Below are 27,899 nucleotides of genomic sequence, written 5' to 3'. Positions count from 1 at the left end.
CAATGATTTCTTTCATTTTAACTAAATTACAGATACTGAAAGATAAGGAATAGTCAGGATTTTAAGTATCGAATAAAGCATAAATATGCCTGATGTGGAGCTGTATCTCATGAAACCCTTAGACTTGATTAAATCTGGCTCTCCTCTCCTGAAGATTTTACATGCAGCAGATTCCACAGATTTCCACAGAACCTACGGCCACACAGACATGCTTAGGAATATAGTATTGGTTAAATCAGAGTATAATATATATTTTTCTTTTTATGCATACTATTGTTAGATGATTTGCTGCCTGGACTAGAAATTATTGTACGAAGGCACAGGACAAATGATTTCTAGATACATTATTAGACAATTGATCCAATTAAAGTGGACACTCTAAGACAGAGTCAGTCTTCAGTGATAAATTCTCAAAACTTCTCTAGGAAAGGGGAGAAGTTCACCAATAGCAAAGCAGAGTCAAAGAAATCTTAAATGTTTCTTACGCATGCCTTATTCTGCTTTGGATGAGCAGAAAATGCAAGGTATGGCCCTTAAGCGTTTATGTTTTTGCTGATGAAAAAAAGAGGGAATATTAGTTCCCTTTGCAAATTGAAAGAGAACAATTTTGGCATTTGTGTAAACCAGAGAAATGGGATGCATTTCTCACACAACTATGGAAGATTGTAGATGGAATAATAAGGTGTTATAAGAACAATACAGCAGATGAATCTCCATGTTTCTGCAGATGGCCATTTAAATAGAAATAATCCCCCCTCCCCAAGAGACTCCCAGAATTTACAAACAAAATCAAATTCATATCTCAAAAGCCAAATAAATAGGGTTAAAAATCCTCCTCCTGATCAAAAATCTTCTTTCATCAACTTTGAAATTCCATGAAAGGACCAAGAACACCATATGCCCTCATCCAAACTCCTTTTCCAATGGCACTCAAGAACATTGACAGAATATGGTGAACGAAATCACATATGATATCACTCTATTTCTGGGCTGCTATTCTCAAATAAAAACACAGAGGAAAACAATAACAGAAAGATGCTGACAAATATTTTCTCTTCTTTGAAACCAAACCCCTGGATCACCTCCTTCTCCCTCTTGCTGTTTGGAAGTATGATACCTAACCTTAACAGTCTGTATCTAAAATCAAATATATATGTGCATGTATATATAACGTGTTCATATATATGCACACACACACATATTATATATATAATATCAGTTATATAATTGAGCAGGTATTAGTGGCAGTGTATGCAAAACAAAAGATAAAAACAAATATTACTCTAACAAGGTTACACTTTGTTTTCTGGTTTTTTTTTACACAAATACTGTGGTAAATATATTTTTTTTTAAAAAATCAGTACTTTATCTGGTAAACACCACTTCTGTCCCTCTATAAAATTTTGAATAAAAAAAATCTTGAGAATTCTTTTTAATTATTCCCCACCCACCTTTTACTTCTCTTCCCTCCACAAGAATAAAAATTGATGTAGCTTTTTTTTAATTCTTACTTACAATCTCCAAAGTTTGTGGGAGCTTATCCTTTTCTGGTACCTAGAAGACTAGGTGAAAAAAAACCCTCTTGAAATATTTTCATTTTGATATTTCTCTTTGATATCTGCAAAAGTCCCCTTGATTGTGCTGAGGTCGTAGGCTCAGCAAAGACACTGAATAAATTACAAAAAAGCCACTTTTGCTCACCTCATTTTTACCTCCTTGTTCCTAGCTTTTGATGAAAGATGGTGTTGGTTTGGGGGTGGGGCAGGGGTGGGGTGGGATGGGGAAGCCTGGGGACCATGAATCTGAATGTGTGGAATGGAACAGAATCCACAAGAGGAACCTATGATTCTCCTTCCCCATCCTGCAGGGACTCCACACCATCCAACCCAAACTCCCTTGCCCTTCTCCACAGCCCTTTCATGATAGCAAGACTAATGGTGGAACCAGAAGGGCCTGTTTTCTGTGGTTGTTGCTCAACCATTAGGTTCTATTCCACAGTTTTAACTGGATACTGTGAAGTCCAAAGCGGTCAGAATTATGCATCTGTCCACTGAAACACTGCAAACGGTGTATTTACGACAGTAGGCCTTGTCGGTTTCATAATATACTTCAGCTTTTGTGGGGGGGTTTTTTGTAGTGCTCTTCATAAGTGACAAACAAAAAAGATTTTTTAGAAGTTTTTTTTTTGTAGTAAAGAAGGGTTGTATTTAGAGGCCAGTAGCTAGAGATCCAACCAGTGGATCCCCTGAAGTACTACCTGGCCTTAAGGCCACCATCAAAGGAAGGCTGGGATAATTACTATTCACCCAGCCTTCAGAAATGTAATGTACCAGCAGGCAAAAAACAGTTCTTCATGTAGTACAAAAAAAATGAAACAAAACAAACAAAACAAAACAAAACAAAAAAAGTAAAAATGAAAAAAAAATCTGAAATTCTAGTGCCATAGCTTTTTGCTGTTGTTTCTCTGGTTGGATTTTGATGTTGTTCAAAACAGAGAATAAACTTTACTTATCCATCTGAAACATGCATCCTCATGTGGTCATTAAAATGCTCAATTTGGTCAAACTTAGCTGGGCAGACAGAGCAGACATATGTGGTTCCCTCTGTGCAGGCCATCACTCCAGCAGGGAGAGCCCTCGCACCTGTGCCTGTTGTGCTGGGTGTTCCATTGGTGGCACTGTGCAGAGCCACATGTCTTTCAAGCAGAGTCTTGTGTGAGAATTTTTTCTTGCAGATGTAGCACTCATAGGATTTCTCCCCACGGTGAAGCCGCATGTGCACATTTAGGGAGCTCTTCTGGGTGAAACGCTTGTTACAGATACTGCATTGGTAAGCTCTGACACCAGTGTGAGTCACCATGTGTTTGATAAGATAATCCTTTAAAGAGAAGGATCGCCAACAAATGCTGCATTGGTGGGGTTTCTCACCTGCATATAGGCATAAGGGAGAAGGAGACAGAAGAACAAAAGAAGAAAAGAATTGACATCAACTCAATAAATCCTTGTAATTAACAGAGCTTTGGCTTTCTGGATCTTCCTGTGGAGGTCATTCAGTAGAACCTTCCTCCCCTTATTGCCCCCCCCCCCCATTCTTTCCCTGTCTGTCAAGGGACTCACATAAACAAAAGAGGGGGCAAACAGTGAATCAAAGGAAACTGTCCCCACCTTGCCTTCACCAACAGAAGTGATCTTCTATCTTTGGAGATAGATGGAAGGACCAAAGTCTGCAACTAAGTTTTTATCTGTGCTGACTAAAAATTAACATTGTTCCCACTCAAGAACACTGAAAGAAACTATGGGAAAGTATGGGTAAAGGCAAGATATATGGGCTGATGAGTTTTGTTTGGAAAAGTCATTTTATACAGCCAAAAAATGAATTTTGATGAATGTCAACATTGGCCCCTTCCGCACATGCAGAATAACATCCTTTCAATCCACTTTTACACTTGTTTGAAATTGGATTTTGCTATTCCGCACAGTAAAATCCAACTGCAAAGTGCATTGAAAGTGGATTGAAAGTGCATTATTCTGCATGTGTGGAAGGGGCCATTGTTCAAGTCTGTTTGATAAGGCAACAAATTATTCTGCAACTCGCAATTATATCTATATTACATAACCCACAATGGCAATTGTTAATAAAAGGTAACAAGGCCTATAAAAAACTAAAGCCTTAACATCAAACAAAGATATTCAGATACAGATAATCTTTAATGACATAAGTTACAAAGATTTAAAATAAAATACAAAATTAAAAGATAAAGTGCAAAGCAAAATTAAGGTCATTTGTTTATGACTGTGTATAAAAACCTGGCCATTTGCTCTAGAACATCCCTGGGTTCGTTTAACAAATGAACAATCTTCTGCTGGTCTGTCCAGCACTCTAAGCCCATCAATAAAGATGATAAACTTTGTCCTGGCCCTGTTATGAAGGGGGCAATGATACAGTTTCTGCAGTTTTCAGCGTGCAGATGCTAAAACGTTCACCGTGAGGTGTTTTGGAGCCTCTTCAATCCCTGGAAGTGGAAGGAAGCACATTGCATCTGGCCAAAGTGAAATAAAGGTATTACCAATGATGCCTAATGAAGAACAACACATTGTGCCCCAATTTCTTTGGCCTTGCTATGACTCTCCATGGCCTGACTTGGATGGTTCAGGATAGCTGGATTTTGTTAGCTCTCAGAAGCTAAGCAGGATTGGTCTTGGCTTGCATTTGGATAGGAGACCACCAAGGAATACGAAGGTCATTATGCAGAGGAAGGCAATGGCAAACCACCTCTGTTAGCCTCTTGACTTGATAGACCCTACTGGGTTGCTATACATCAGTTGGGACCTGATGGTACTGTATACATGACTCTCCATCTTATTCTAGTGGATTATGTCCTTGTTCCTGAGAATTTATTTTTCAAGTGTATTTGCAGGCAAGCTTCTTTGGAAGACAGGAAGGACACTTCTCTTTGTAGCCTTAACAATCAAATCTTTAAAATGACAGTCTACACATTCAAGTACAAAGTCACTAAGTCACATATTCCTGACTTTAGCTTTTCTGAGAAATGTCAGGCACAAGGAAGATTTTTACAGCTATATAAAGGGGAAAAGGATGAGTCAGAGAAAATTTTTAGAAAGACCATCACAAAAAATCTGAACGATTTACAGTGTCATCTTAAACAGAATGACATTCTTTCTTTCCATTGAATTAGATAGAAGAATCTAAGTCTGCATATGGCACTGTTAATCCCTACTTTAAATTTCCGCTAACTACAGAAATCACTGGAAATTGTTGTGTCTCAAAAGACTGAGAAACAGCAAATATGTTGCTTTTTAAAAGGTAAGTCAATAGCAACTGCAATAATTACAGCTTCATACCTATAAAGCTTTAGAACAAATAATTCAACAATTAAATTGTAACAACAAGTAATGACAAATAATGACCAAGTTCTTCAGTCTGAAGGGCCAATCATCCACCGGCTATGCTGGAGAAACTAGTTGGCTTCCATGCCTTGGGTAGATGAATTCAGCCTCCATCCTGATTTGAAAGATTACTAGCTTAAAAGTCACAAGCACAAGACTGTTATGGTTATATTGTATGATTTAGTGATATTGTTACTGTTGTTGTTATTGATGTTATGACTACTACCATTAGACTAGATTAATTCTGGATAGGACTGCAGCATCAATGCTGTTAGTGAATGAATCTATCATTATATAAGTGGAAGAAGATGACAGATTTTCCTTCTGTCCTCCTCTCCCCAGCTGTTCATTCTGGTCCCAATGTTGATTCCAGTGGTCAATCTTCCTGCCTTTCCACCTGTACAGCTTTTAATCCATATTGGTCTTGGAATCCCAAGGATCAACTTTCCCAGTTTGCTGGGGTAGGGGAATATATGTGATACCTGGGCCCACAGATCCCAAGATCCAGCTCAGTATCTTAAGAAGAAGAAGAGGAGTGTGGATTTATATCCCACCTTTCTGTCCTGTAAGGAGACTCAATGAGACACCTTTCTGACTTTTCCTTCCTCTCCCTGCAACAGACACCTTGTGAGGTAGGTGGGGCTGAGAGAGTTCCAAAGAACTGTGACTAACCCAAGGACATCATAAGTGAGCTTTACACATATAAAAATTTACAGACTAATCTAAACATTTAGATTTTAAAAAGCCTTTAATTCATCAGCTGGACAGCTGGAAATACAACAACATTCTTTATGAACAAAAATAAAGAACTACAAAGAGAAATGGGGGATTAAATACATGTATAAGATAGATAAAATGAGCTAACTAGAAGTGTTTTCAAGAAGGGCTGGGGTTATAGTGGACAGCAAACTGCATGTGGCTCAGTATGGTAACAGTGCAGTTGCAATCCTATTTGTACTTTCTTGAGAGGACTCAGTAGGACATTTGACTGAGTATGTATGGGACTGCTAATGCCATTTTAGTTTATGTTGAGCATTTCCAAGACATTAGCTTCATTAAGTGCCATCAAGGTGCAACCAACTAACCCTTCATAGCATCATTCAATTATATTAAGTTCCCGTAACAATAGCTGTAGAGTGTGTGTAGTTTAGTTTCCAAACTTCAAAAACGTTATTAAAGGTCTTAGAAGACAATCCTTTAAAGACTGAAGAAAATGGTTTGTTTGGCAACCTAAAAAAAAGAAAGAAAAGAAAATATGCAGAAAGTTTTCAGCTGTATAAAAGGATCACAGGGAAAAGAGGGGCACGAGATGTTCACCCATTATTATTATTATTGAAGTAGAACAAATCACAACTCTTAGAGGTTTTGAAAAAGATGTTGCAGCCTCTCTATGGATAGGACAGGTTTCACAACTAGATGATATATTCTGCAGAGAGCTTTCAGTGAAACACACAACACAACACACAAATCAATACACAACACAACAACACACAAATCAATACACTGAATATTTACCAAAAGCAGTGTGTTGGCTGTATTTGGTTGATAGAGGAATACCTCTTGAAATCAATTATGCCCTCGTCAGTGGAGTTTCTCCTCCCAGCCTCATATACAAGCCGAAGAGCTACATGCTTACCTGTGTGTACAAACATGTGCTTGACGTAATTCTGTTTGGCGGTGAAAGTCTTGTTGCAGAGAGTACACGCATAAGGCTTTTTTTCACCCTGCCCGCCTGCTGTGCTGTGGCCTGCAGAAGGAGCCAGGGGCTGCGGGGCTGGCAGTTGGGCAGTGAAAGTTGACAGGCCAGGCTGGGACACTGTCACAAACTGTGTCTGTTGACCTAAAGGCTGGGGCAGGCTGAAGAGGAAAGGCTTGGGACCACTGCCAGCAGACTGCGTAGTAAAGAGTGCAGGCAGGTAGGTATTACCAGCTGTGCCAATGACTTGGGTGTTGCTGGTCAGGGTCAGCGGCATCCTCAGATTGCTGGTGAGGGTTTCTGTCTGGCGTAAGTAGAGCTGGGTACTTGGCAATGGTTGGGCAACAGTTGTAGTGACAGAAGTTTGCAAGGTCCCCTTTTCACTACTGTTACTAATGGTGATCACTGCGTTGTCCCTTTCAATGTCATTGCCTCTGTCTGGAGAGGATGAGTTGGCATCTATGTGCTGCAGCTGAGTGCCTTCAGTCGAAGTGTCGTTTTCTTCTGCATGAGAAGTCTCTTGGTGACCTTCTCGGCTTAGACCAGTCACAAATTGTTGCTCAACAGAATCAGGTTCAGTGCCAATAGAGGAACTGACTCCAGAGTCAAAGCTCTCTCCCTTGGGCTCACTCTCAGTGCCTTCTGCTTGATCAGTATCCTCAGTGCATTCCTCAGATTCGTTGCGCTCTAGTATTTGTACCCTTTGCTGTCCATAGTAGTCATAATCATCCTCCATCTCTTGCTTGATGTGAATATTACCCACAAGGGTCTGGATCCGAACTGGTCTTGGTTGCTTCCGGCAGTGTGTGGTTTCTGGAGTGGTAGATAGATACCGCTCCATTTGCTGCGAGCGCTCATGGATTCGCGTGATCCAACTTGGGTCTTCCATGCGATGCTCTCTGGAGAGTCCCAAAGCTGTTTCATGGTGGCTGACTACTGCTCCACTGTAGAATGAATGCTCTCCGCTGCCATTCTGCATAGAACAGGCATACAGAGCTGAGTAGATTCTGTCTACACTGTGCTGTGAGTGGCTTTGCAGGTAGCCAGATTCTGTGTCGCTGCTCTGCCCTGAAGTGGCTGATTCAGGAGTTCCGCGAGGGGTCTCCTGGGCAGAATCCTGGATGATTGGATAGATGTCTCCCACATTCTGTGACACAATCCGTGTGCACTCATCAATCACAGTTTTGATCTGCAGGATGCTGGCTGCTGTTAGGATCTGCAAAGCCTCCGACTGTGAGACCCGCAGCACCCCGCTGTACATGAAATCAATGAGCTTTTGCACTGACTGGACCGACACCACAGAGGGAATTTCAATGTCGCTGTAGCCTAGTAACAGCTTGTCCTGGAAGAAGGGGCTGCCAGCCGCCAGCACACAACGGTGGGCACGCAGCATGCTCCCGTGGATGCGGACCGTCACATCACAGAAGTGGCCACGGTTGCGTTGCTCGTTGAGGGTCTCGAGCACAGAATTGCTGAAGTTGTGGAGATTGATGCTGTGAATGCGCTCTGTCATCCCCTTGCAACTAATGTTACCTGAAGAAATGAAAAAAAGTAGAACAATTAATTTATAGCCTGCAAGTCACAATCATATTACAAGTATTTTACCATTCAGCTTTTTAATATGTGAGGAGGCATCTGCCAAAATGTAAACTAAGTTGCAAATTGCCTCTTTCATTAGTTACTCCCCTTCCTCTTCAGACATGTCAATAATCTCCTTTCCAAATTAGGAAAAGTCTAAGATTCTTCCCATGCTTTTTCAAAAATTCTGATGGAACAACTCTCTTCTTCTAAGCATGTCTAAGAGCAGAGTAAGAAATGGGTCTATGCTTCCCCTATTATTCATAAATGATGATCTTCAGTAATTATATTTCGTTGCATACATACAGTCACATACAACATATTTACTAGCCATCACGACTGATTTTAATACTCAAATGGCTTCCCATCAACTGGTTTTAATGCTCAAATGGTTTCCCTTCGTAAAACATACCAATCTGATTACAGTTAAAATGCAGCAGTACACCAAGGGCCTTATAGCTTTACAAGAATTTTAGGACAAAGTAGCTATATAATTTAATGGTTTATATGATCAGTTACCCTCAGGTTACAAATTTAAATTTTGGATTTAGGCCCACTTTATATCTTATTAATTTATTTGAAATATTTATTAGCTGTTCACTTCATATAAATCCTTGAGGTAGCTTAGAACATGATTACAACTGAGTTTCAAAAGATAAAAAAAATAATCACAGCAGAACAAGTGATATCCAAAAAAGCAAAATAATATGAGCAGATAAAAACTAAGAGCACAAATTTGTAGAAGAGAATGCACTCATACAAAGAATAAAGTACCAGAGCAAACATAGTTTTAATTTGGCTCCTAACGTTTAATTATCCCAGTACTGAAGTCAATCACTGAAGACCGCATCACCCCATATGTCCCTACGCGGCCTCTCCGTTCGGCGGAGGCCAATCTGTTGGTGGTCCCTGGCCCCTCGATGATGCGGCTGGCCTCCACGCGGGCCAGGGCTTTCACGGCCCTGGCCCCGGCCTGGTGGAACACTCTTCCTCCAACTGTCCGGGCCCTGCGGGACCTTGGTGAGTTCCGCAGGGCCTGCAAGACGGAGTTGTTCCGCCGGGCCTTTGGAGGGACCAGCCGCTGATGGCGCCCCCCCCCCCTGTTCCAACAAATGGGTCTCGCCGTTCCTCCCTCCTAGGGAGGGTTTTTAAAAGTGGGGTTGCTGGACGCCTCTTGTTATTATCGCTGCCTTAAATTGTTTTAACTGGTGTTTTAATTATGTTTTATGTTGTACACCGCCCAGAGCCCCCGCGGATTGGGCGGTATAAAAATCTAAATAATAAATAAATAAATAAATAAATAAACTGAACCTGAGTCAGTAGTGCGTTGTTCCTGTAAAAAAAGGCTAATTTGAGAAGCAAAATGTCCAAATCATGAAAAACAATAACTCTATTCCACTGCTCTTCTAGAATCCTGTGTACAGTTCTATGCTGCACTTTAAAGGAAAGTGAAGAATCACTGGAACGGGTTGTTACAGATATAGCCAGAAATAGAGGGGAGCAGGTGGTGTTTTTGACTAAAAAGACAATGGAGGATGAATCTAAAGGCCAGAATTGGGGCTGGCTTATTTCTCATCTCAACATGCCAAATAGAGACTCAGAATACAACAACCTTGGAAAGGAATAGAGAACAAAGAAATAAAAGACTAATATGGCCTTTAGGGCACTATAATTAATACCAACAGATACAATATAGATTGGGCCCCATGTTTGAGTGTCTGTGAATGGTATATGTGTATGTGATCACTATTTTTTATATTTTTGGTTGTAATTAAAAATAGTAAGAATATATCATCACAGCACACACATATATTTAGAAGATACAGAAGTACAGAAAGCATTGTATGGAAAGTCATAAGGTAATCAACCAAGAATGTAAGCCTTAGCAATAGGTGGGAGAATGTAAGCCTTATCAACTCTGGGTGGGAAAATACCTAGAGATTTCTGGGGTGGAGCCTACAGGGTTTGGTGCTCGGGGGGAGGAGGGATCTCAGCAGGGTACAATGCTAGAGTTCACCCTCCAAAGCAGCCATTTTCTTCATGGGAACTGGTCTTTATTACTTGAAGGTCAATTATAAAAAAACTCTATCAGGTGGGACAGCTCGTGATTGTTGCAAGACGGTTTTGAAACCTGTAAATACGGGAGTCTGTTAAAATTATGTAATCTTTCTTGCAAGGGGCACTTGCTAATAACAGCTTACTTTTGTTAAGAAATAACTGATGGGCCCAAATAACTATTCTTCTTTTCAAGGGAAAATCAATGGATGGTATTATCACATTATTGTTCTATAATCTTGTTTGAACGTTGGAACCAAAAGAAGAGGAGATATCAACAAAAGCAACCTCTTCCATAATTTTTGGTGTATTTCTGGACCAGATTTTTGGTGTATTTCTAAAGAGACCTCTTCCATGATTTTTGGTGTATTTCTGGACCAGAAACATCAATGTCAGGCAATGATCAACAGTACTAGGACTTTTTTGAAAGTCAGCTTGTTCAAGGTTGAAAAGGTTGGGTGCCTCTGCTTAGTCTTCCAGTTTAAATAATAGATGACAAGTATATAATTTAGAAGAAATATCAAGGAGACTGATAGGACAATATTTGGCAGAGTCATTCCTCTTGCCTTTTTATAAATAGGAACTGTGATGCTTTGTTTTCAGTTAAGGGAAACGCTATAAGTATGATCAATTTCTGGAAAAAAGCTGACTAGAATTGGGTATTACTTCTTGGTTACCAAGTTAAATGAGCATTTAACTTAAATATCTTGGGAAAACTAAATCTTTCCCAGAGCTTTACCTAAAAATAAAATATCCATTAACTGGGAGCATTCAGAAGCTGTAATTGGATCCCAGTTCATAAATGGAGTCATAGGGTTTGACTCACATTGAGGGGTGCTATAAAGAATGGAAAAATGGCAAATTAGAGTTACCATCTTGGATGCCCAATGCTATCAATTCCCAGGACGTCTTATAATTTTTATGTGTAATTTTTCCTCCTTGGGAGCTGTTTATATTGAGAGTAGAACTGAGACAGTAACAACACAGAATCAACTGAGCTAACCTTATTCTGAAGTATTTGTAAAGACTGTCTCATAAATCTGCATTGCTGGTCAAACCAGGACCTTCTTCTATGCCTGGTTAACTTGTCTAGTCATAATGAAATAAGGAGACAATAATGAAATGATATTTGGAAGTATCAAAAATTTCGAAATTGGGTGAATACACTTGATTTCTTAGCTCTTAATTTCTGGGAATTGAGAAAAGCTTTAAGTTCATTATCCAGCCTGATATTCCATGTATGGTGACATTTTGCTAAATTTGAACCCATATTATGTAACAAGACTACCTGTCCAGATACACCCCCAAGAGACCTTGGCTGTTTCCACACAGCCAGAGCAGTGGGGCTGCATTGGCGTGGTTGATGCCGATGCAAGCCCCGGGGCTGTTCGCATGAATGGCCCCGCTGGCTGCACAGCTGGTGGAGCAGGCTTTGCACGGCTGCGCAGCCCCACAAATGCCTCCTTACCTCCTCCTGGCTTCTGTCATCTGTGAAGGCCAGGGGACATGCCCCCACGGCCAGGGTGACAACTGCAAAGAGGGAGGCCAGGAGGCGTGTCCCCTGGCCTCCACAGAGCGACAGAAGCCAGGAGGAGGTAAGGAGGCATTTGAGGCCAGTGCAAGAAAAACGCCGCCTTCCACCCGCTACTGTTTGCATGACAGCGGGTGTAAGATGCTGCTTTTGAAAAACCTTGCACTCTTGGGTGGCATGAGCAATGCAGCAGCGGCTGCTGTGCGAACAGCGCCCCAGGGATGCTGTTTTTACTGTCCCTAGGGCACTATTATTGGGCTGTGCGGAAACAGCCCTTGCCACAATTCCACAGGGTCTGTAAGACAGAGCGATTCTGTTAGGTCTATGATGGAGGGCAGCAACATCATATCAAATCTGGCCTTCCTCTGACCCCTCTACCCCTCCCACATATTTTAGAATTCCTTGAGGCATCTTGGATGTATATATCAGAATGTATTTGCTATGGTTTTTATTGTTGGTACTGTTGTGAACCATCCTGAGCCCATCAGGGGAAGGGTAGTAGAAGTCAAATTAGAGCTAAATAAAATAAATGAAAATAATCTGAGGCAGATGATCGCTCTCTGCTGTATTGCAGATATCAAAAAACTTAGTCCCATATAAAAGAGACACAGAGACCAGAATATAATAAATGACACTGGCATCATTAACACTTAAGAAAGTATAAAATCCTTCAGAACTGTCATATTTATAGTGCCATGAAAGTGATACAAGCCAAATCTAAAGGTCAGATTCACAAGACAAATCCCACTCTTGTTCAAAATGCTGCTCGAGGAAGACCATGACAGGAAACATAAGTCTTCTGGATTGGTTTGTGACTTTTTGAAGTAACAATTAATATCCTGGCCCATTCTGGCATTAAAATTTCCCACAGCATAATATCCGCGCTAGGAAATATTTCCTCTACTTTCTCCAGAATCCCACGTAAATAGGTACAGACTTGGTTCCCTATCATATAATTCATGTTTGGTGAAATATTAATACAAAAATATTAATACAAAAATATTGCACAATTGTTTACTGGTAAATTACCTGCATGTATTTACAATCAGATCAGAAGATTGGTTGGATTTCTCTCAATAGATAGACTCAAATAAATGTCAACAAACCAGAACAGGCCCGCCCCAAAGGGCCAGACTTAATGGTCGGTAGGTCAAAAGAGCGAAAGCCCTCTAAGCAGGATTGCTGAGAATAATAATAAAAAAGATTGGTGTGCTGAGTGTTTTCCAGGCTGAATGGCCGTGTTCTAGCAGCATTCTCTCCTGACGTTTTGCCTGCATCTGTGGCTGGCATCTTCAGAGGATTCTTTGAAGATGCTAGCCACAGATGCAGGCAAAACGTCAGGAGAGAATGCTGCTAGAACACAGCCATACAGCCCAGAAACCACACAGCACCCCAGTGATTCCGGCCATGAAAGCCTTCAACAATACAATAAAAAAGATTCCTGAAGGAAAATAACATTGAATTTTTAAAAAAGAAAATCACATTATTATGCGAGACAATATTTTATTTATAAATGAGTTAGGGGAGGATCACCTATTCCAGGTGTTAAGACCTCTCCAACAGGACTGTGGCTACACACTAGCCACCATCCTCCTGTTCTGTTGGCAATTTGTCTCACAAGTTAATTGTAGAATGTGTGAAAAATGAGGGAAGATCTACTCTAAATCTGAGAGAAAGCAGATAGAGACAACTTCTCCTCACTCTAATTTAGTTAAAGGATCCAGGATTACCTACTCACAGTTGATGATCAGTAGATTAAGGTCAGGCAAAAGGAAGTATTTCAGTAGGTGATGTGACCAGAACTGTACATAGTATGATAGAACATCAGTTTTAGACAATCAACCTGCCTTTCCACTAAACATTCTTATTTGTTGGAATAAAAAAATCCTGATTGCCTGAATCCACTCAGAAAAAAACAAATGCTAATAATTTTTAGTGGCACAAATACCACCAAGGTAAACTTAGATTGTTTGATTGCTGAGATGTGTAGCATAAATATGAATAAGGCAAAACATGCCTGTAATTCTTTCTAGCTATAAAGGTCTATTAGTTGTCAGAAAATAATAACTAAAAATTTTAATTGAATGTAAAAGGACGACCCTTTCTTTAACCATCTAAACGTTGACATTTATATAACTAATAAGGCACCACAACATCTGTCAGAGGAAATACTGGCAACTAAAGGCGCTTTACAAAAATATTACATTAGATATTTTGCCTTAAATTTTCCTTGGTTTCTCATTATAATGCTGAACTCTTAAATAACAACTAGATAATTCAGAACTCTTCATACTCCAACGTTTTCTAGTGGAACAGAATGAATAGACAGACACATTTGTAAATAAAATGCTACGAGTTAGAAAGTAAAAACCAGAAAATGATAGAACATTAATTTATATGGCTTTTCAATGGATTTTAATTTTAATTTCTTCCTGAGAAAGGATTTCAGTACTGCATTGTCGTTAACAATCCATATCAGTCTCTATGACTCAAACATGCATTTCCGATAATCTTTTTCAAAAGAATTATTTTTGTGAAGATAAAGTTCCTTAATCTCTCACCCTGATAATACTACCTGTATCAAACTAAAATATTATTTATTTTGCATGCTTATAAGCAACACAGCTGAGTTAACTACACTGAAGAAAAAACACTGACATGCCCAAAATTCCCTTTTGTGTATGCATAAAAATGGCCGCTTGGTGGCATCATTTGTTAAGAAAAGAAAGCTCATACATCATTACTGGAGAGTTTGCATTAATTTACAGGAAAACATTATAGTCCTAGGGTTAATTTTTTTTTTCCACTGGCACAACTCCTGTGTTAAAAGAGCTGCCCCAAAGACAAGTGACACCCAGTCAGGCCATCTGTACTTGTTGAATTTCTGCCCATTATGACAACCACTAAAGAAGCATAGGCATAAATAAATAATGCAACAATGACAATGTTTGTGGCTGCATTTAGGTGCCACAAGAGCTTCAATGGAACTCTGACCAGGCACAACACAATCTGTTGATTTGCTCACCAGATTTCCCTTGAACTTTCTACCTTTCTTCTCATCTAGTTTACAGAGCTTGATTAAGCTCCAGCTCACTGAGGTATCCAAGGTGGGTAACTTGCATTGTTTGTTTATTCAGGGGTCTGCAACCCGCGACTCCAGAGCTGCATGCAGCTCTTTCAGCCTTATACTGCGGCTCCGAGTGGCCTGGAGGTCAGAGGGCAGCGTGGGCGTGTCCCTCCAAGCCCTCCAGAGCAGTGCTGGAAGGAAAGGTGAGTGGAAGGGCCAAACCGGATGTGGCTCCATGCGTGGGGGCGCCGCTTTTCACGTCCCCTCCACTCACCTCTCCTTCCAGCACAGCTCTGAAGGTCTTGGAGGGTCATGCCCACGCTGCCCTCCAACCCCTGAAGGTCGGAGGGTAGCGTGGGGGAGTCCTTCCAGAGCAGCCGCCATCCCCCCTCTGCCATCCCTGCAGCTGCCATCCCCCCTCTGCCCAATGGAGCAGGTGGCTGCCTGCTCTGTGGGGCAGAGGGGGTTTCCTTGCCCAGTGCCTCCACCTCCCAGCTCAGGAAGGAAAGGTGAGTAGAGGGGCCGCCTCTCCGGCTCGGTAGATCTTCGAGGCCATGGAAAACGGGTCCAAATGGCTCTTCGGGTGGGAACGGTTGCCGACCCTAATTTATACAGATCTCTAACATAAACTGGGATAAATTTAGAATCCTATTTTGATGGGACTTTGTATTTTCATTATACCAGATGAGCCAGAAACAGTATGGATACTGCAACAAGAATACCTCTGTCTGGCTTAAAGAACAGCATTAAAACTATACCTTTAATAGAAATAATTTAAAAGTACTGTATCAAATAACCCAATTACCAACAATGAGGAATAATACAAAATGTGGATAATAAAAACAGAATGTTTATGCAAGTATGAATTATTTGATTATGTTTGATTATTTAATTTGCTTTATGTATTATGTATTTTTATTGTCATTATAATGTGGTTTCTACAGAATTGTTGTGGCTGAAGAAGACCAAGGTTAAAAGTGTTGAACACACCTGGGTTAACACTGCCACTAACTGATGTTTGTATGTGGCCCATCTCCTGAAGTGGAATCCAGCGGAACATCTGGCAATTGGAAAGTGATATTTTATGCATTTTCACTGAAGGGATAGCATTTATTCAGAGACTTTTTGTCATTTGTGTATATTTTGGGATACCTTTTCTGTTTGTAATGTGTTATCCACATATTGCATAATTCTTCATTGTTGGTAGTTGGTATTTGATACAGTACTTTTTAATTATTTCTTTTAAAGGCATAGTTTTAACGCTGTTCTTTGAGCCAGACAGAGGTATACTTTGTATTTTCATTTCAGAAAAAAAATATAGTCAGTACCTATACTATGCTTGGAACTGTATGGAAACATATACTTCCATATTATCCTAGTGTTTTAGTTCTATGGACTTATTTCTAATTAAACTTTATGCATTCAATTTTAATTTTTGCATGGGATTCTAAATACATCCACATCTTTCATACCTTAACACACCACTGTTTATAGATTGCCAATGTTTTCTATAGCATTAATAGTAATTTAAGAATGTTTCTATTTCTTGATATAAGGGAAAGAGGACTTATTAGAGCCATCACAGGTAACAGCACATTGGCAAGACAAGTTGGATTGGTATGGATTAATTAAATTGACAGCACTCTGAGACATCGTAGAACAGAGAGAGATAACCACACCAGACATTTTGGGTAATCTGATGCAACTGGTTGGGGACCAAACTCTCTTGGTGCTGGATGTCAGTACCTGAATCACAACATTGATTGGTGTTGGGTGAATGGCATAATGGGTAGCATTTCTCAGAACAGTTTGGGGAACAAGTTTGGATAAGTGAAAAAGCAGCTACTATATTGCTATAAGTTAATAACAAAAATGTCAATATAAGGCAATTAAAATATTTAAATCCTCAGCTGTAGTTGTCACATGATTTTTCTTGAAAACCGATAAAGCCAGATGCATTTCTTAAGGACATAAGAAAGAGCCTGCTGAATTAGAGCAGAATCCATCTAGTCCAGTGGTTCTCAATCTGGGGGTCGTGACCCCTTTTGGGGGGTTCCTAAGACCATCGGAAAACGTTCTTTTTATATTTTATATATACCAATTTTATGGTTGGGGGTCACCACAACATGAGGAACTGTATTAAAGGGTTGCAGCATTAGGAAGGTTGAGAAACACTGGTCTAGTCCAGCACTCTGCTACTCGCAGTGGCCCACCAGATGCCTTTGGGAGTTCACATGCAGGATGTGAAAGCAATGGTCTTCTGCTGCCGCCGCTCCAGAGCATCTGGTCTGCTAAGGCATTTGCAACCTCAGATCAAGGAGGATCAAGATTGGTAGCCATAGATTGACTTCTCCTCCATAAATCAGTCTAAGCCCCTTTTAAAGCTATCCAGGTTAGTGGCCATCACCACCTCCTGTGGCAGCATATTCAAACACCAATAATGCGTTGCGTGAACAGGAGAAAATTCCATGGTTCAGAGGACCTCCCTTTTATAGGGAAACTATTTAAGAGGAAAAACACACATAACTCTTTTCAAAGCTACCCTCACCTAAAAGAATTTCACAACTCTTTAGTGTGAACTTTAAAAGCAAACAAATGAGTATGTATTGGATGCTTTCTAGGGGAAAAAGTGAATGTTTGTCCTGTGCTGCTACTATCCATTGCGTGGGACAATATATAGTACAGCTAGAGCAGGACAGAGACTGGCACAATTACATCTTCAGCTCTGATTCTGAAAATTCACTGATAATTTCAACATTATGAAAGCCTCTAAATTCTTCATACTTGAAAAACAGGATCAAACATAGTTTTCCTAAAAGCTGCTGCAGTTAATTATTTTTTCTTTATTTAACATGGTGGATACTACCTTGCATCTTACCATTAGTAGAGGGTAATTAGACACTGTATCCCTGAAATGAGGCAATAGTGTAAAATGGAACAAAAGAGGCTTGACTTATTTCAGGCAATACTAATAGAAATATAGTCCAAGTCATGAAAATTAATATTTCCACTCTGTTCGGTGCGAGTCCGATCTCCTCTGGAATACTCTGGCATCATTTCTGGTGTATACACTTTAAGAAAATTCTAGACAATTGGAACATCTTCAGACGAGAAAAAAATAACAGTCTGTGATAAAAGACAGAAAAGACTGTTTATATTCAACTTGGACAGGAAAAAACCTGAAGGGGAACATCCTTCAAAAACCTAAAGAGGAAAAATAATTGTTCTCTGCTCTTCCAGAGTGCAAGAATACATATTACAGTATGGGAAATTTTAGTTGAATATTAGGAATTACTTCTGAACAATGACAGTAATTCAACAATGGAACAAGTTACCTATGGTTGGTAGTAGACTCTCCCTGCCTGGAGGTTTTCAAACAGTCTGGACAGCCATCTGTTAGGGATACTCTAAGCTTTGGACTTCCTGCATTGAGAAGGAGGTTGGAGCAGATGGCATGTAAGACTTCTTCTAATTCCATAATAATATGACTATCCAATCTGGTCTCATATTATAATAGGAATGTAGGTACATATTAGCATTTCAATTCAACTGTCTCCTCCAGTATAAAAATGATTTGCAAATTGTTAATAAATATTGCTTTACTAATATTTTCAGTACTTAAAAAGTTAAAATATCCACTGAGAAAGTGCTTTTATATAATCATATTCTTGTGGGCTATCAAGGAGAAATATTAGAACAAACGCCATACACTGGTGCCAGGTATTCTGTATATTCCCATCTGGTCTAGATCTTTCAAAATGGTAAATGTGAGACTAGACTTTATATTTTTCACTTCAAATCTCTTTGAAAGATGTATGACATCTACTGAAAACACACCTCAATTTGCAATAATAATTAGGTCCCTGTTGGAACTCATATACAAAATCCTATAACAAAGAGATCATCGTATTCCAGCTTCCACAAACCAGACAGAGCAAGCTGATGCATGGAAATACTCCAGTGGCTCCATGATGATAACTGTAGTAATAATTTTATAGAACTGGGTTATATTAATGGCTTAACACTAAGCAGTGGAAGAATGTGGACACTTCTCTTTTCAGGGCAAAATTTGAGGATTAGCCTTTAGGGTGTTAGATGAATTGCTTCAGTATAGTAGGTTGTAGGAGCCTCTCGATGGCCGAATGTTAGTATTCTTCCGATGTTGCCTGCATCTGTGGCTGGCATCTCTGAAGATGCCAGCCACAGATGCAGGCGAAACGTCAGGAGAGAATGCTGCTAGAACACAGCCATACAGCCCGGAAACCACACAGCACCCCAGTGATTCTGACCATGAAAGCCTTCAACAATACATGCTTCAGTATAGCTCACTATTCACAGTATAGATCACTAAAGAAGTACATAAAGGGACAAGTCCATCCCCCCCGCCACAAACAGGCAGCCCCCTCCAGAGCCCAAGGTGGTGAGATGCAGCAACACTACTGCATTCTCCCACTGCCTCCTGAGGACTTTTGGCCAGGTGAGGTGAGAAGAACAATGGATCTCCCTGGCCCACCCAAAAAGTCCTCCATGGGTAGTATAAGTCCAGGGTGCCTGAGACTCAAAAGCCTGGGTGGGAGTTGATTATCGTCAGCTCCGTCCCAGAAATTCACCAGTTCATCCCCTCCCTGCACTGGTGTCTCATTGAACACCAGTGCAAGACAGAATGCCAGCCACCACTCCAGTTCAGGTGTCGTGGACCCTGCTGTGCATTTGCCAAATGTGCTGTCAGGGTGGGGTACACAAAGGTGTGAACCTGTGCCAGCTCAAAAGAGCCATTCACTCCCCTTTGGATGGGGCTGTTGATGTTCCTGCTTCTGCTTATCTGAAAACAGGCAACCTAGCACTCTATAGCAGCATTTTAGAAAAAATGGGTGCTCCTTTTCTGTGATCACAACAAATTTAGAAGAAAATGTAGCTCAAACACAATGATTTGCACTGCTTGTTATACACTGTTTCTGCTGTATCTTATGCACATGGCATTAGTTCTGAAGAGCTTTTTAAAAAGACTCATTTGTGTATTACACAAGATCAATGTCCTCCTGTTATATTTGAAAAGGCAATAACAATAAACACAAACTTTTTCTTTCAGGAAATTGATTATGTCCTGTGCTTTTAATAGAGGCTTGATGGGACACTACCTCCACAGCATTAAAAATGCCCACTTCCTTATATTAAGCCTTTAGTAAAGGAATCAGACTAGATGGCAACCCTAGCAGTTACAGATTTGAGGATTTTAATTTAATGACACATGTCAATTCTATTTTGCAGTTCTTGCACTGTAGATATTATAAGAGTAACGTGATCTTTAGAAATTAAGCTTTCTATTGTTCCATAGGACTATGACATTATGTTGCTACAGAGCCATCAAGAATACATCCCATACTATAACCACATCAAGACTTCTGGCAATCCGAAGGGTGACAGGAGGAATTAGTTCTTGTAAAGCACAAATTATTCTCTGGACTCTGTTGTTTTCATAATTCTCCATTAGTTTGACACTGTAACAAAATACCCATGTAATAATCTCATTCACTAATGATTTTTCCTCTTTGCTGAAAAAGATTGTAGTTTTGTTTTAGTTCCGTGCCTGCTCAGTCACTAAAATTTTGTTCTTAGAGGACATTAAAGAAAACTATAAATCAATCTTGCCTAAGAAAACAATTTTTCTTGAATATTGCTGTCTAAAGAGGATACAGGGAAGAAAGGAGGAATATTACTTAAACTGATTTCAGTACCAATGGCTGTTTAAATTTGTGTCCTTTTGCAATTTTTGTTAATTTTTGTTTAAAAGGATACCGTTATTTTTATTGAAACGCCCTGATTTTTTTATTGGCCTCCAGAAAGTCTGGTTGGCTTCTGAGTCCTTGGAACTGGGTCTTTCCCTTTTTTTCCCTTGTAAACTTTCAATTTAAAAATACTTCAGAAGAAGGAAAGTTTGACACCCTCAATCATTAGTCAAAGGGAGAATTATATTTACGCCCATTTGTCTAAGAGCATTCTTGCTAAGATCTATAAAATCTAATAAAATAAATAAATATATAAATAAGATCAGAGCGTGGTTATTTCAAATTTAGAATAAACTGAAAAACAAACAACTCTTGCCACAAGACAGAATCCCTTCCATTATCTTGTGAGGATACTGGTCTATTGAGTTCAAAGATTTACAATGCAATCCAGTTGGTGGGGTGGGGGAAGTGCTGCAGTGCAGAAGGGAGAGAAAACACAAAACCCTCCAGCTGCCAGGATTGCCCCATAAGCTACACAGACTAGTGCCGCACTTTTGCGTGGCAGAAGTCTGCAGGTCTCGAAGCCAGCACTCCTGGGCTGGAACTGTGGTGGAAACCGACGAATTTTGGCTCCACATCTAGGAATATCCCAGCCTGCGCCCCATGCCAGTGTCCCAGTGGGCCCCAGCGCTGCTCTGCGGCGGCCCCAACTTCTGGGTTTTGCCACTGTGGAGCTGAGGGGCGACCAATTAAGAGCACCTTTGACTCTCCACTGGTGGGGATGTCCCTTGCGCTGGCAGATGGTGTAAATGCATTGGTGCAGCCCTCCGCTGCTCCCTGTGCTTGTTCGCCTTCTCTATCTGGATTGGGCTGTTGGAGTTCAAGAGAAGTACACAACTTCCAATACCATGGAGTGATTCAGTTGCTGACTATCTCTGTGGAAAGCAAACCTGATTTCAGAGGAGAACTTTAATTGTATTTGTCTGAACCTTCCTCAGTATTATTTTGTGTCTTGAGAAGGGGTCTGTCAAAAAGTCAGAGTTAAAGTTGGAGTTGGCACTGGCACAGGCTTATCAGTTTCAGAAGCTTAGGTGTTACTTAGATGGTACAGTTTAGTTGTTTCTGTTGTTACTGGCTTAAGAATTACTTCACACAGGGTTCTAGCAGTCTGGTACATATACATAATACCCTCACAAACAGCCTTCACACCATTAGAAAACCACAACTAAACATAAAGGGCTCCTTTTACCTTCTGGGGGAGTTATAAGGCTGAGCCATAGTGTTTTATTTCAACATTCATTACCATCTAAAGCAGCTCAGTCCCTGGAAAAGGTGGGAAATCCAACAAGCCTGGTCAGAAAGTGGTTAGACGGCCTTAAAAAGTTAGGAAGGTGAGGGGTTCTGTCTCAATGGACTTCAGTCTTGGATAGCCAACTCCAGGATCATTGGCCCAGAACAAGAGGAATTTCGTGACATAGCAAACTTGATCGCTGTCATGGGTTATCCCACTTGATTAGTAAGTATACCATCTCAAAGATCGATTTTTTATATGCTGCTTTTAAAGATCTTTTCTATACATTTGACTCCATATCTAGAACCTTACTATGGGATACATTAAACTGTAACAGACCACAATGGATAGATTGTTGTAGTTTATTAAAAACCTTTATACTGATTCTTCAGCCCAAGTACAATACAATGGAAATGGTTATTTAACTAGACCTTTTCACATTTTACAGAGGGTTCGACAGGGATGCCTTTTAGCACCATCACTTCTAATTTATACTTGTCAGATTTGCCAGCTTTTAAAAATGGTCCTTCTTTTCCTTCGCCTGAATTACAGGATATTTAATTCCCTCTTTTACTTTATGTAGATAACTCCGTTTTACTTTACCGAACCCAGGCTTGTCTTTTTCGAGCTTTGATAAGGTTCCATACTTATTGTTTGCATGAGGAATTATCTAAAAAAGATGCTAAAACTAAAACTTAAGTTTGCTCCATGTTCTTCAACCAAAAGAAAGACATGGATAATTAATAGGCAGAAGTTTTCTCAGGTTTCCTCATTTAGGTGTCTGGGTATCCTATTTCATTCCACCTAACCTTGGAGTTGTCATAAACAATTGGTCACTCAGAAGTCTATGGCTAGGCAATCGTGTTTTTTTAATCGAATGGGATATATATTCCTCCAGCTATTAAGAGTCTTTAACACAACAGTGATTTCCCAAGTTGTGTACGGTGACCCTATGTAGATTTCTGCTGTAAACAACTCTATAAATAGAATGCAATCCTTGTTCCTTCAAGTAATTAGGGCGTATTTCATCATTAGCCTTAGTTATGAGTTTGGATTTAGCTCAATAGATGCTTATTTTTGGGTACATGCCTTTAAATTCTGGTTCCATCTATTCTTTGAGGTCCCGGAGGGAAACTTGGCGAGCTGAACTCTTCAGGGACTCTTATAAGGCTCCCTGGTTCAAACTTTTTGAATGTAAAATCTGAAGGTGAAGGACCTTTTCTCTTTTTCTGTAGATCAATGTAAAAAAAAACCATGTTGTCCAATTGACCTATGCTACAGATAAGAGTTACACTCGTTTTGAAGCTCAGAGGACATGTCTTCCACTTGCCCTGGGCCTTCTAAGAATAATCTGCCTCCCTATTTGAACTCTCTGGTTACTTTAAAGTTATATAGAACCTGATGCAAGCAATATTCCATTGCCTTTTTTCAATGGTTTTGTTGGGTCATCTGCTAAAGATCCCTTTTTCAGACAGACTGTGTCCCTCCCCTTCAGTCAGTGAACACCTCTGGTACATATCCTTTTGCAATGCCCTTATGTGTTCCAACTGTGGCTAGAATGGATAGTACCATATTTTAATAAATGGTCCATGCTTTCTTGACCATCTTAAAGCAAAAGGTTCAGTTCCTCTTAGAGGACTCAGACCCGCATCATACTTATTTTGTTACTCATTTCTTGGAGGCTGCAGAGAAGAGTCAAAGGGAGGTGTTTCTACATATGGGTCTTATTTAAGTTGTACAGTTTTATTGTTCAAGACCTAAGACAGGGGGTTTGAAAGAAAGATGACGGCATGGAATGATATTGGGAAACCATGCTTCAGAGCACACATCCAGTTATACCACAACTGGGCTATTGTACTCACAATCAGGTGACCCTGTGTGTGTGTGCAGGTTTGCTGGTGAATGTGATGAATGTATGAGAGCTGGGCTCAGAGATGGGATGGTTTCAAAGTTCAGGCAGGGAAGGCCTGACTTGGCGCTGCATGCACCCGTCTGCGTAATCTCATTCTCCTCAGACACCTTCTGTTTTTCAGCTGTCTTGGGTTTCTTCCTGAAAACAAACAAAGAGACCTTTGAAGGGGCTGGCTGCATATGCAAGAAAGGGCATTTTTAGAATCTGTTAAAGAAAACTTTCTTTTGTTTTGTCTCAAAGGGAAGAATCTTCGCATACCTCGTATTTTGGAAACATGCCGTTCTTTGCATTTACATTGATACAATGGCTATATTAAAACACACGAAACACACACACACACGAATGCTCTATTTTCATTTCAATGATCTTTCAGAAGGGCCATTTTCCTGCTTCAAAGAGTTCAAATTATGTGTGGCAGATAATAGAAAAATCAGGGTTGTCGGGTTGCTACTGGCGGGAGGTTTGCCAGACCCAGGTTGAGAAACTCCTCAAGATTTAGGGGTGGGGCATGGGGAGGACAGGGACCTCACTGGGGTACAGCGCCATGTGGTCCACCCTCCAAAGTTTCCATTTTCTTCAGGGGAACTGATCTCTGTATTCTGGAGATTTCGGGGGATGTAATTTCGGGGGATGCCCAGATCCCAGGTGGCATCCCTAAACAAGAGCCATATACATTGAGATGAAGAGGTCTGAGGCAAACTTCCACATTGTAAAGGTCAATGTAGACAACAAACATTTAGCCTACTTTCACACATGAATAGGTATTTTTTAAATTTTAATTTAATAATCTGTTCTTTCCTAGCTAACGTCAGGTTCAGGGAGGCTTACACAGGTTATTATTAAAATATTAACTCATTAAATACAATAAAATACAATAAAACAGTAAAGATGGCAATTGATCCGGTATTCAAAACCCTCATTAGAGCATGAAATCCCTCATCACGACATCTCATCATACGTCTAATATTTAACTATCGGGATGGGGGAAATAGGGTGCAGAGTTGGGAGGCCAGCAAGATGGATCAGGCGTATAGGGTGCCTCAACTGAAAGTCCGGCGGAACATCTCTGTCTTGCATGTCCTGCGGAACTGGTTAAAGTGTTGCAGGATCCTGGTGTCAGCTGACAGAGAATTTCACCAGGCTGGAGCCATGGTCGAAAAAGCCCTGGCTCTGGTTGAGGCTAATGGAATGTCCTTGGGACCAGGGATCACCAGGAGGTTACTACTGGAGGACTGAAGAGCTCTCAGTTGGAAATACGGGCAGATGTGGTTGCAAACAAATGAGTGTCCCAGACTACTCAGGGCCTTTGAAATTCAATATTTAGACATGTACAATTTGTTGATATGATGATGCCATGGTACTATATTGAAAGATATCATAGTTGTTATGTATACTAATATTGGCAGTACAACAACCCTGTGAAGTTGACTTTTTATAGTTCATTCTAAGATATCACATATTTTTGGACAAATTTTTGATAATTTCATCACCATATATGCTTTGCCTTTCTATATACAACAATTGGGTTTGCTATTTTCTATTATTGTCTTGTTGCTTGTTGTATATTGTTGTGTAATTTGCATAATGCATCCAGGCTCCTGATGGAAGAAGCAGGTGTTAAAGCCACTCAGTCCAATGTTGGCAGTTGGAAACCGTTGACCAGGACTCTTTGGTCCAGCCACAGGATTTCCATCTTCAATGCATTAATCTTCTGCCTGCTCTTCTTTAATCATCCCAACACAGCCTCCAGACACTGGGCCAAAACATCAAGGGCAGTGGCCGGTTGGCCCTCCATTGACAGAAAAAGCTGGGTGGCCTGATCGCATTGATGCCAACTAAGCCCAAAACTCGGGACCAGCTGTGCCAGGGATCGCACATAGATGTTAAACAACACTGGGGAGAGAACTGCTCCATGTGGCACCCCACAAACTAGGGAACGTTGCTGGGACATTATTTCCCCAATTGCCACCTGCAGTTCTCAATCCTAAATAAATGTGGTTAGTCATTGAAAGGCAATCCAGCACTTTTAGATCTCACCACAGCATTTGACATGGTCGATCATGACCTTTTGACCCACCCCCTTGCACTGCCTCTGTTCTTGGTGGGTGTGAGGTAGTAAGGCTGTACCGTGCCTTGCTGCTGCACATCTAACACCCCTCTCAGGAGTGGGCTGTAAGGGTCTATCAGTGCAGATAATGTAAATTGTGTATCCTTAAAAAAACGAACAATGATGCATTTTCAGCTTTTTCATTTTTGCCCAAAATGGCCCTTTTCCTTTGTACAACCATAACTGTTGCTCAAGATTGGCACCAGTTATGCTAATCATTGCAATTCTAATTGTTACATCCTTCTAAGTCAATTGCTCAGGGGATTTAGAAGGGTTTAACTTTGCTATTATCATTCTTATATTTTATACACTTTCCCCAAGGAGCTCAGTGAAGCATATCTCTCTCTCTCTTACTCCATTTTATTCTCACATTCCTGTGTAGTAGGTATGTTTGGAAAGCTGAAAAAGTGTACAGAAGAACAGGCTGGAAATAGTTTTAAAGAAGAAAGTTACTAACTCAGCTAACACCAGTGTTCAAATTGATGAAATGAAACAAGATGAGCTTTTGTCACAGCAGAGTAAACAAGGCAGCAAAAACAGAGTAAAGGTCAGGTCAGGTAACTTTTGTAAATGAGCCTGAGTCAAAATTGACCAGATTAATTGGATGTTTTCTTCCAGTAGTGGATAGTTATATCCATCAGATCAGGAACTATGATTCTGATGTACTTACTGACTTTAATGGACCCTGACAGATGTAACTCTGCTAAGGATTACACTGTATGACAGGCATTTACACTTACAGGGCGGCCTATAAGTTTAAAGAATAAATTTATGTCAAAATGCAGGCAAAAAAAAAAGTTTTGACAAAAATGATAGGACAGGGGCTGCCAATCTGATCTTTGAAATGTATGTACAGTTCTAAAGCACCCTCTATATTTTTGGTTGTTTTTATTGAGTGCAGTTCTATGCATGTTTACTCAAAAATACATCCCACTGACTCCCATCCAAGTACTAAACCTGCTTATGAATCTGGTGAGACTCGGCTAGCCTGGGCCATCCAGGTTAGGGCAATGGGATTTATCTCAAAGCATGGAATTATGACCGCAAATACCGTGGAAAGACTGCAAATACATAGAATTATGACCAGAAATACAAAAGGCCCAAATACAGGGAAACCTAGGATAGTTCTCAGCAAAAAAACTCCAAAAAATCTGGAGTGCAAAGAGAAACAGCCAAACTATTTATGTAAAAAAAAAGTCTTATTTCCAGTAGTTCTTCCCAAAAGTTTTTTCTCCCACAAAAACCTGAACTTGAAAAAGAAATTCTGTGCTCTAAAGAAATGAGAAGTGGGAAAATATGCAGGAAATCACCTTATCATACAATAGAAAGCAAAGCCACTTTGCTATTAATCGAGAACATTGTATCTGGTTATATAAAGGAATTATATAAGCCTGGTATGTTTGAGAGCACAGCATGTGAAAGTTCTTGCAAAACACAGGCTGCAGCCAGTTATAGTGGGTATACTCCAGAGGGCAGCAGAGGACTGACAAGAGGCCGAGCCGGCTCCAGGATACATTATAAAGTGAGAGAAGTTGCATTATGATCTCCTGGGTCACCATGCCAGAAGTCAGTCGGCTAAGCTTCCTTAGTGTTCAAATCATACAGCCCAATGAAGCTTCTGCTCAGCCAGAGAAAGTTCAAGTGAAATAAATTGGCAGAATTTATTTTTATTTGTTGGCAGAACAAAGGAAACATATACCAATTGGCTTTTCTGAAATAGCTACGGTCATCGTGTCTTAGCTTCATCACCTCTACAGGGAATCGTCGCAGGTGACCTTGCTTGTTTCTCGGGTTTTTGTTTTCAAAAAAGTAGCTTCAGAAGGTCTGTATACTGAAGTGGAGATACAACCTGTCTGTAACATTGAAAAATACATTATGTGATCATGTTTTTGTTTTAGTTTATGATCTGTGTTATTCTCGATGTATTATCTTAAAATGAAAATGCTGTCCTAACAGTGAAATGTCAAATAAGCACCTGTTTTTGTGTTCAAAGAATCAGATATACGATGTAACAAGGACATTTTAGAAT

At 40.2% G+C, this 27,899-nt stretch overlaps 1 protein-coding gene across 2 annotated transcripts in view; it reads right to left on the bottom strand.

The window, feature by feature from the left end:
- Positions 1–532: 532 nt before the first annotated feature.
- ZBTB20 (zinc finger and BTB domain containing 20) overlaps positions 533–27,899 on the bottom strand; it is a 532,799-nt gene continuing 505,432 nt past the window's right edge. For both annotated transcript variants that reach the window (XM_048493332.1, XM_048493333.1), the window contains 3 exons: positions 23,714–23,901; positions 6,544–8,136; positions 533–2,927 (listed from right to left, as the gene is read on the bottom strand). In XM_048493332.1, coding sequence (XP_048349289.1) covers positions 2,509–2,927; positions 6,544–8,136; positions 23,714–23,901 — 2,200 coding nt within the window. In that variant the 3' untranslated portion in view covers positions 533–2,508. The remainder of the gene's footprint in view (positions 2,928–6,543; positions 8,137–23,713; positions 23,902–27,899) is intronic.

The sequence above is a fragment of the Sphaerodactylus townsendi genome, linkage group LG04, assembly GCF_021028975.2.
Source record: "Sphaerodactylus townsendi isolate TG3544 linkage group LG04, MPM_Stown_v2.3, whole genome shotgun sequence".
NCBI classification, from domain to species: domain Eukaryota; kingdom Metazoa; phylum Chordata; class Lepidosauria; order Squamata; family Sphaerodactylidae; genus Sphaerodactylus; species Sphaerodactylus townsendi.
The sequence above is the reverse complement of the archived record's forward strand: the minus strand, read 5'-3'. Positions and strand labels throughout refer to the sequence as shown.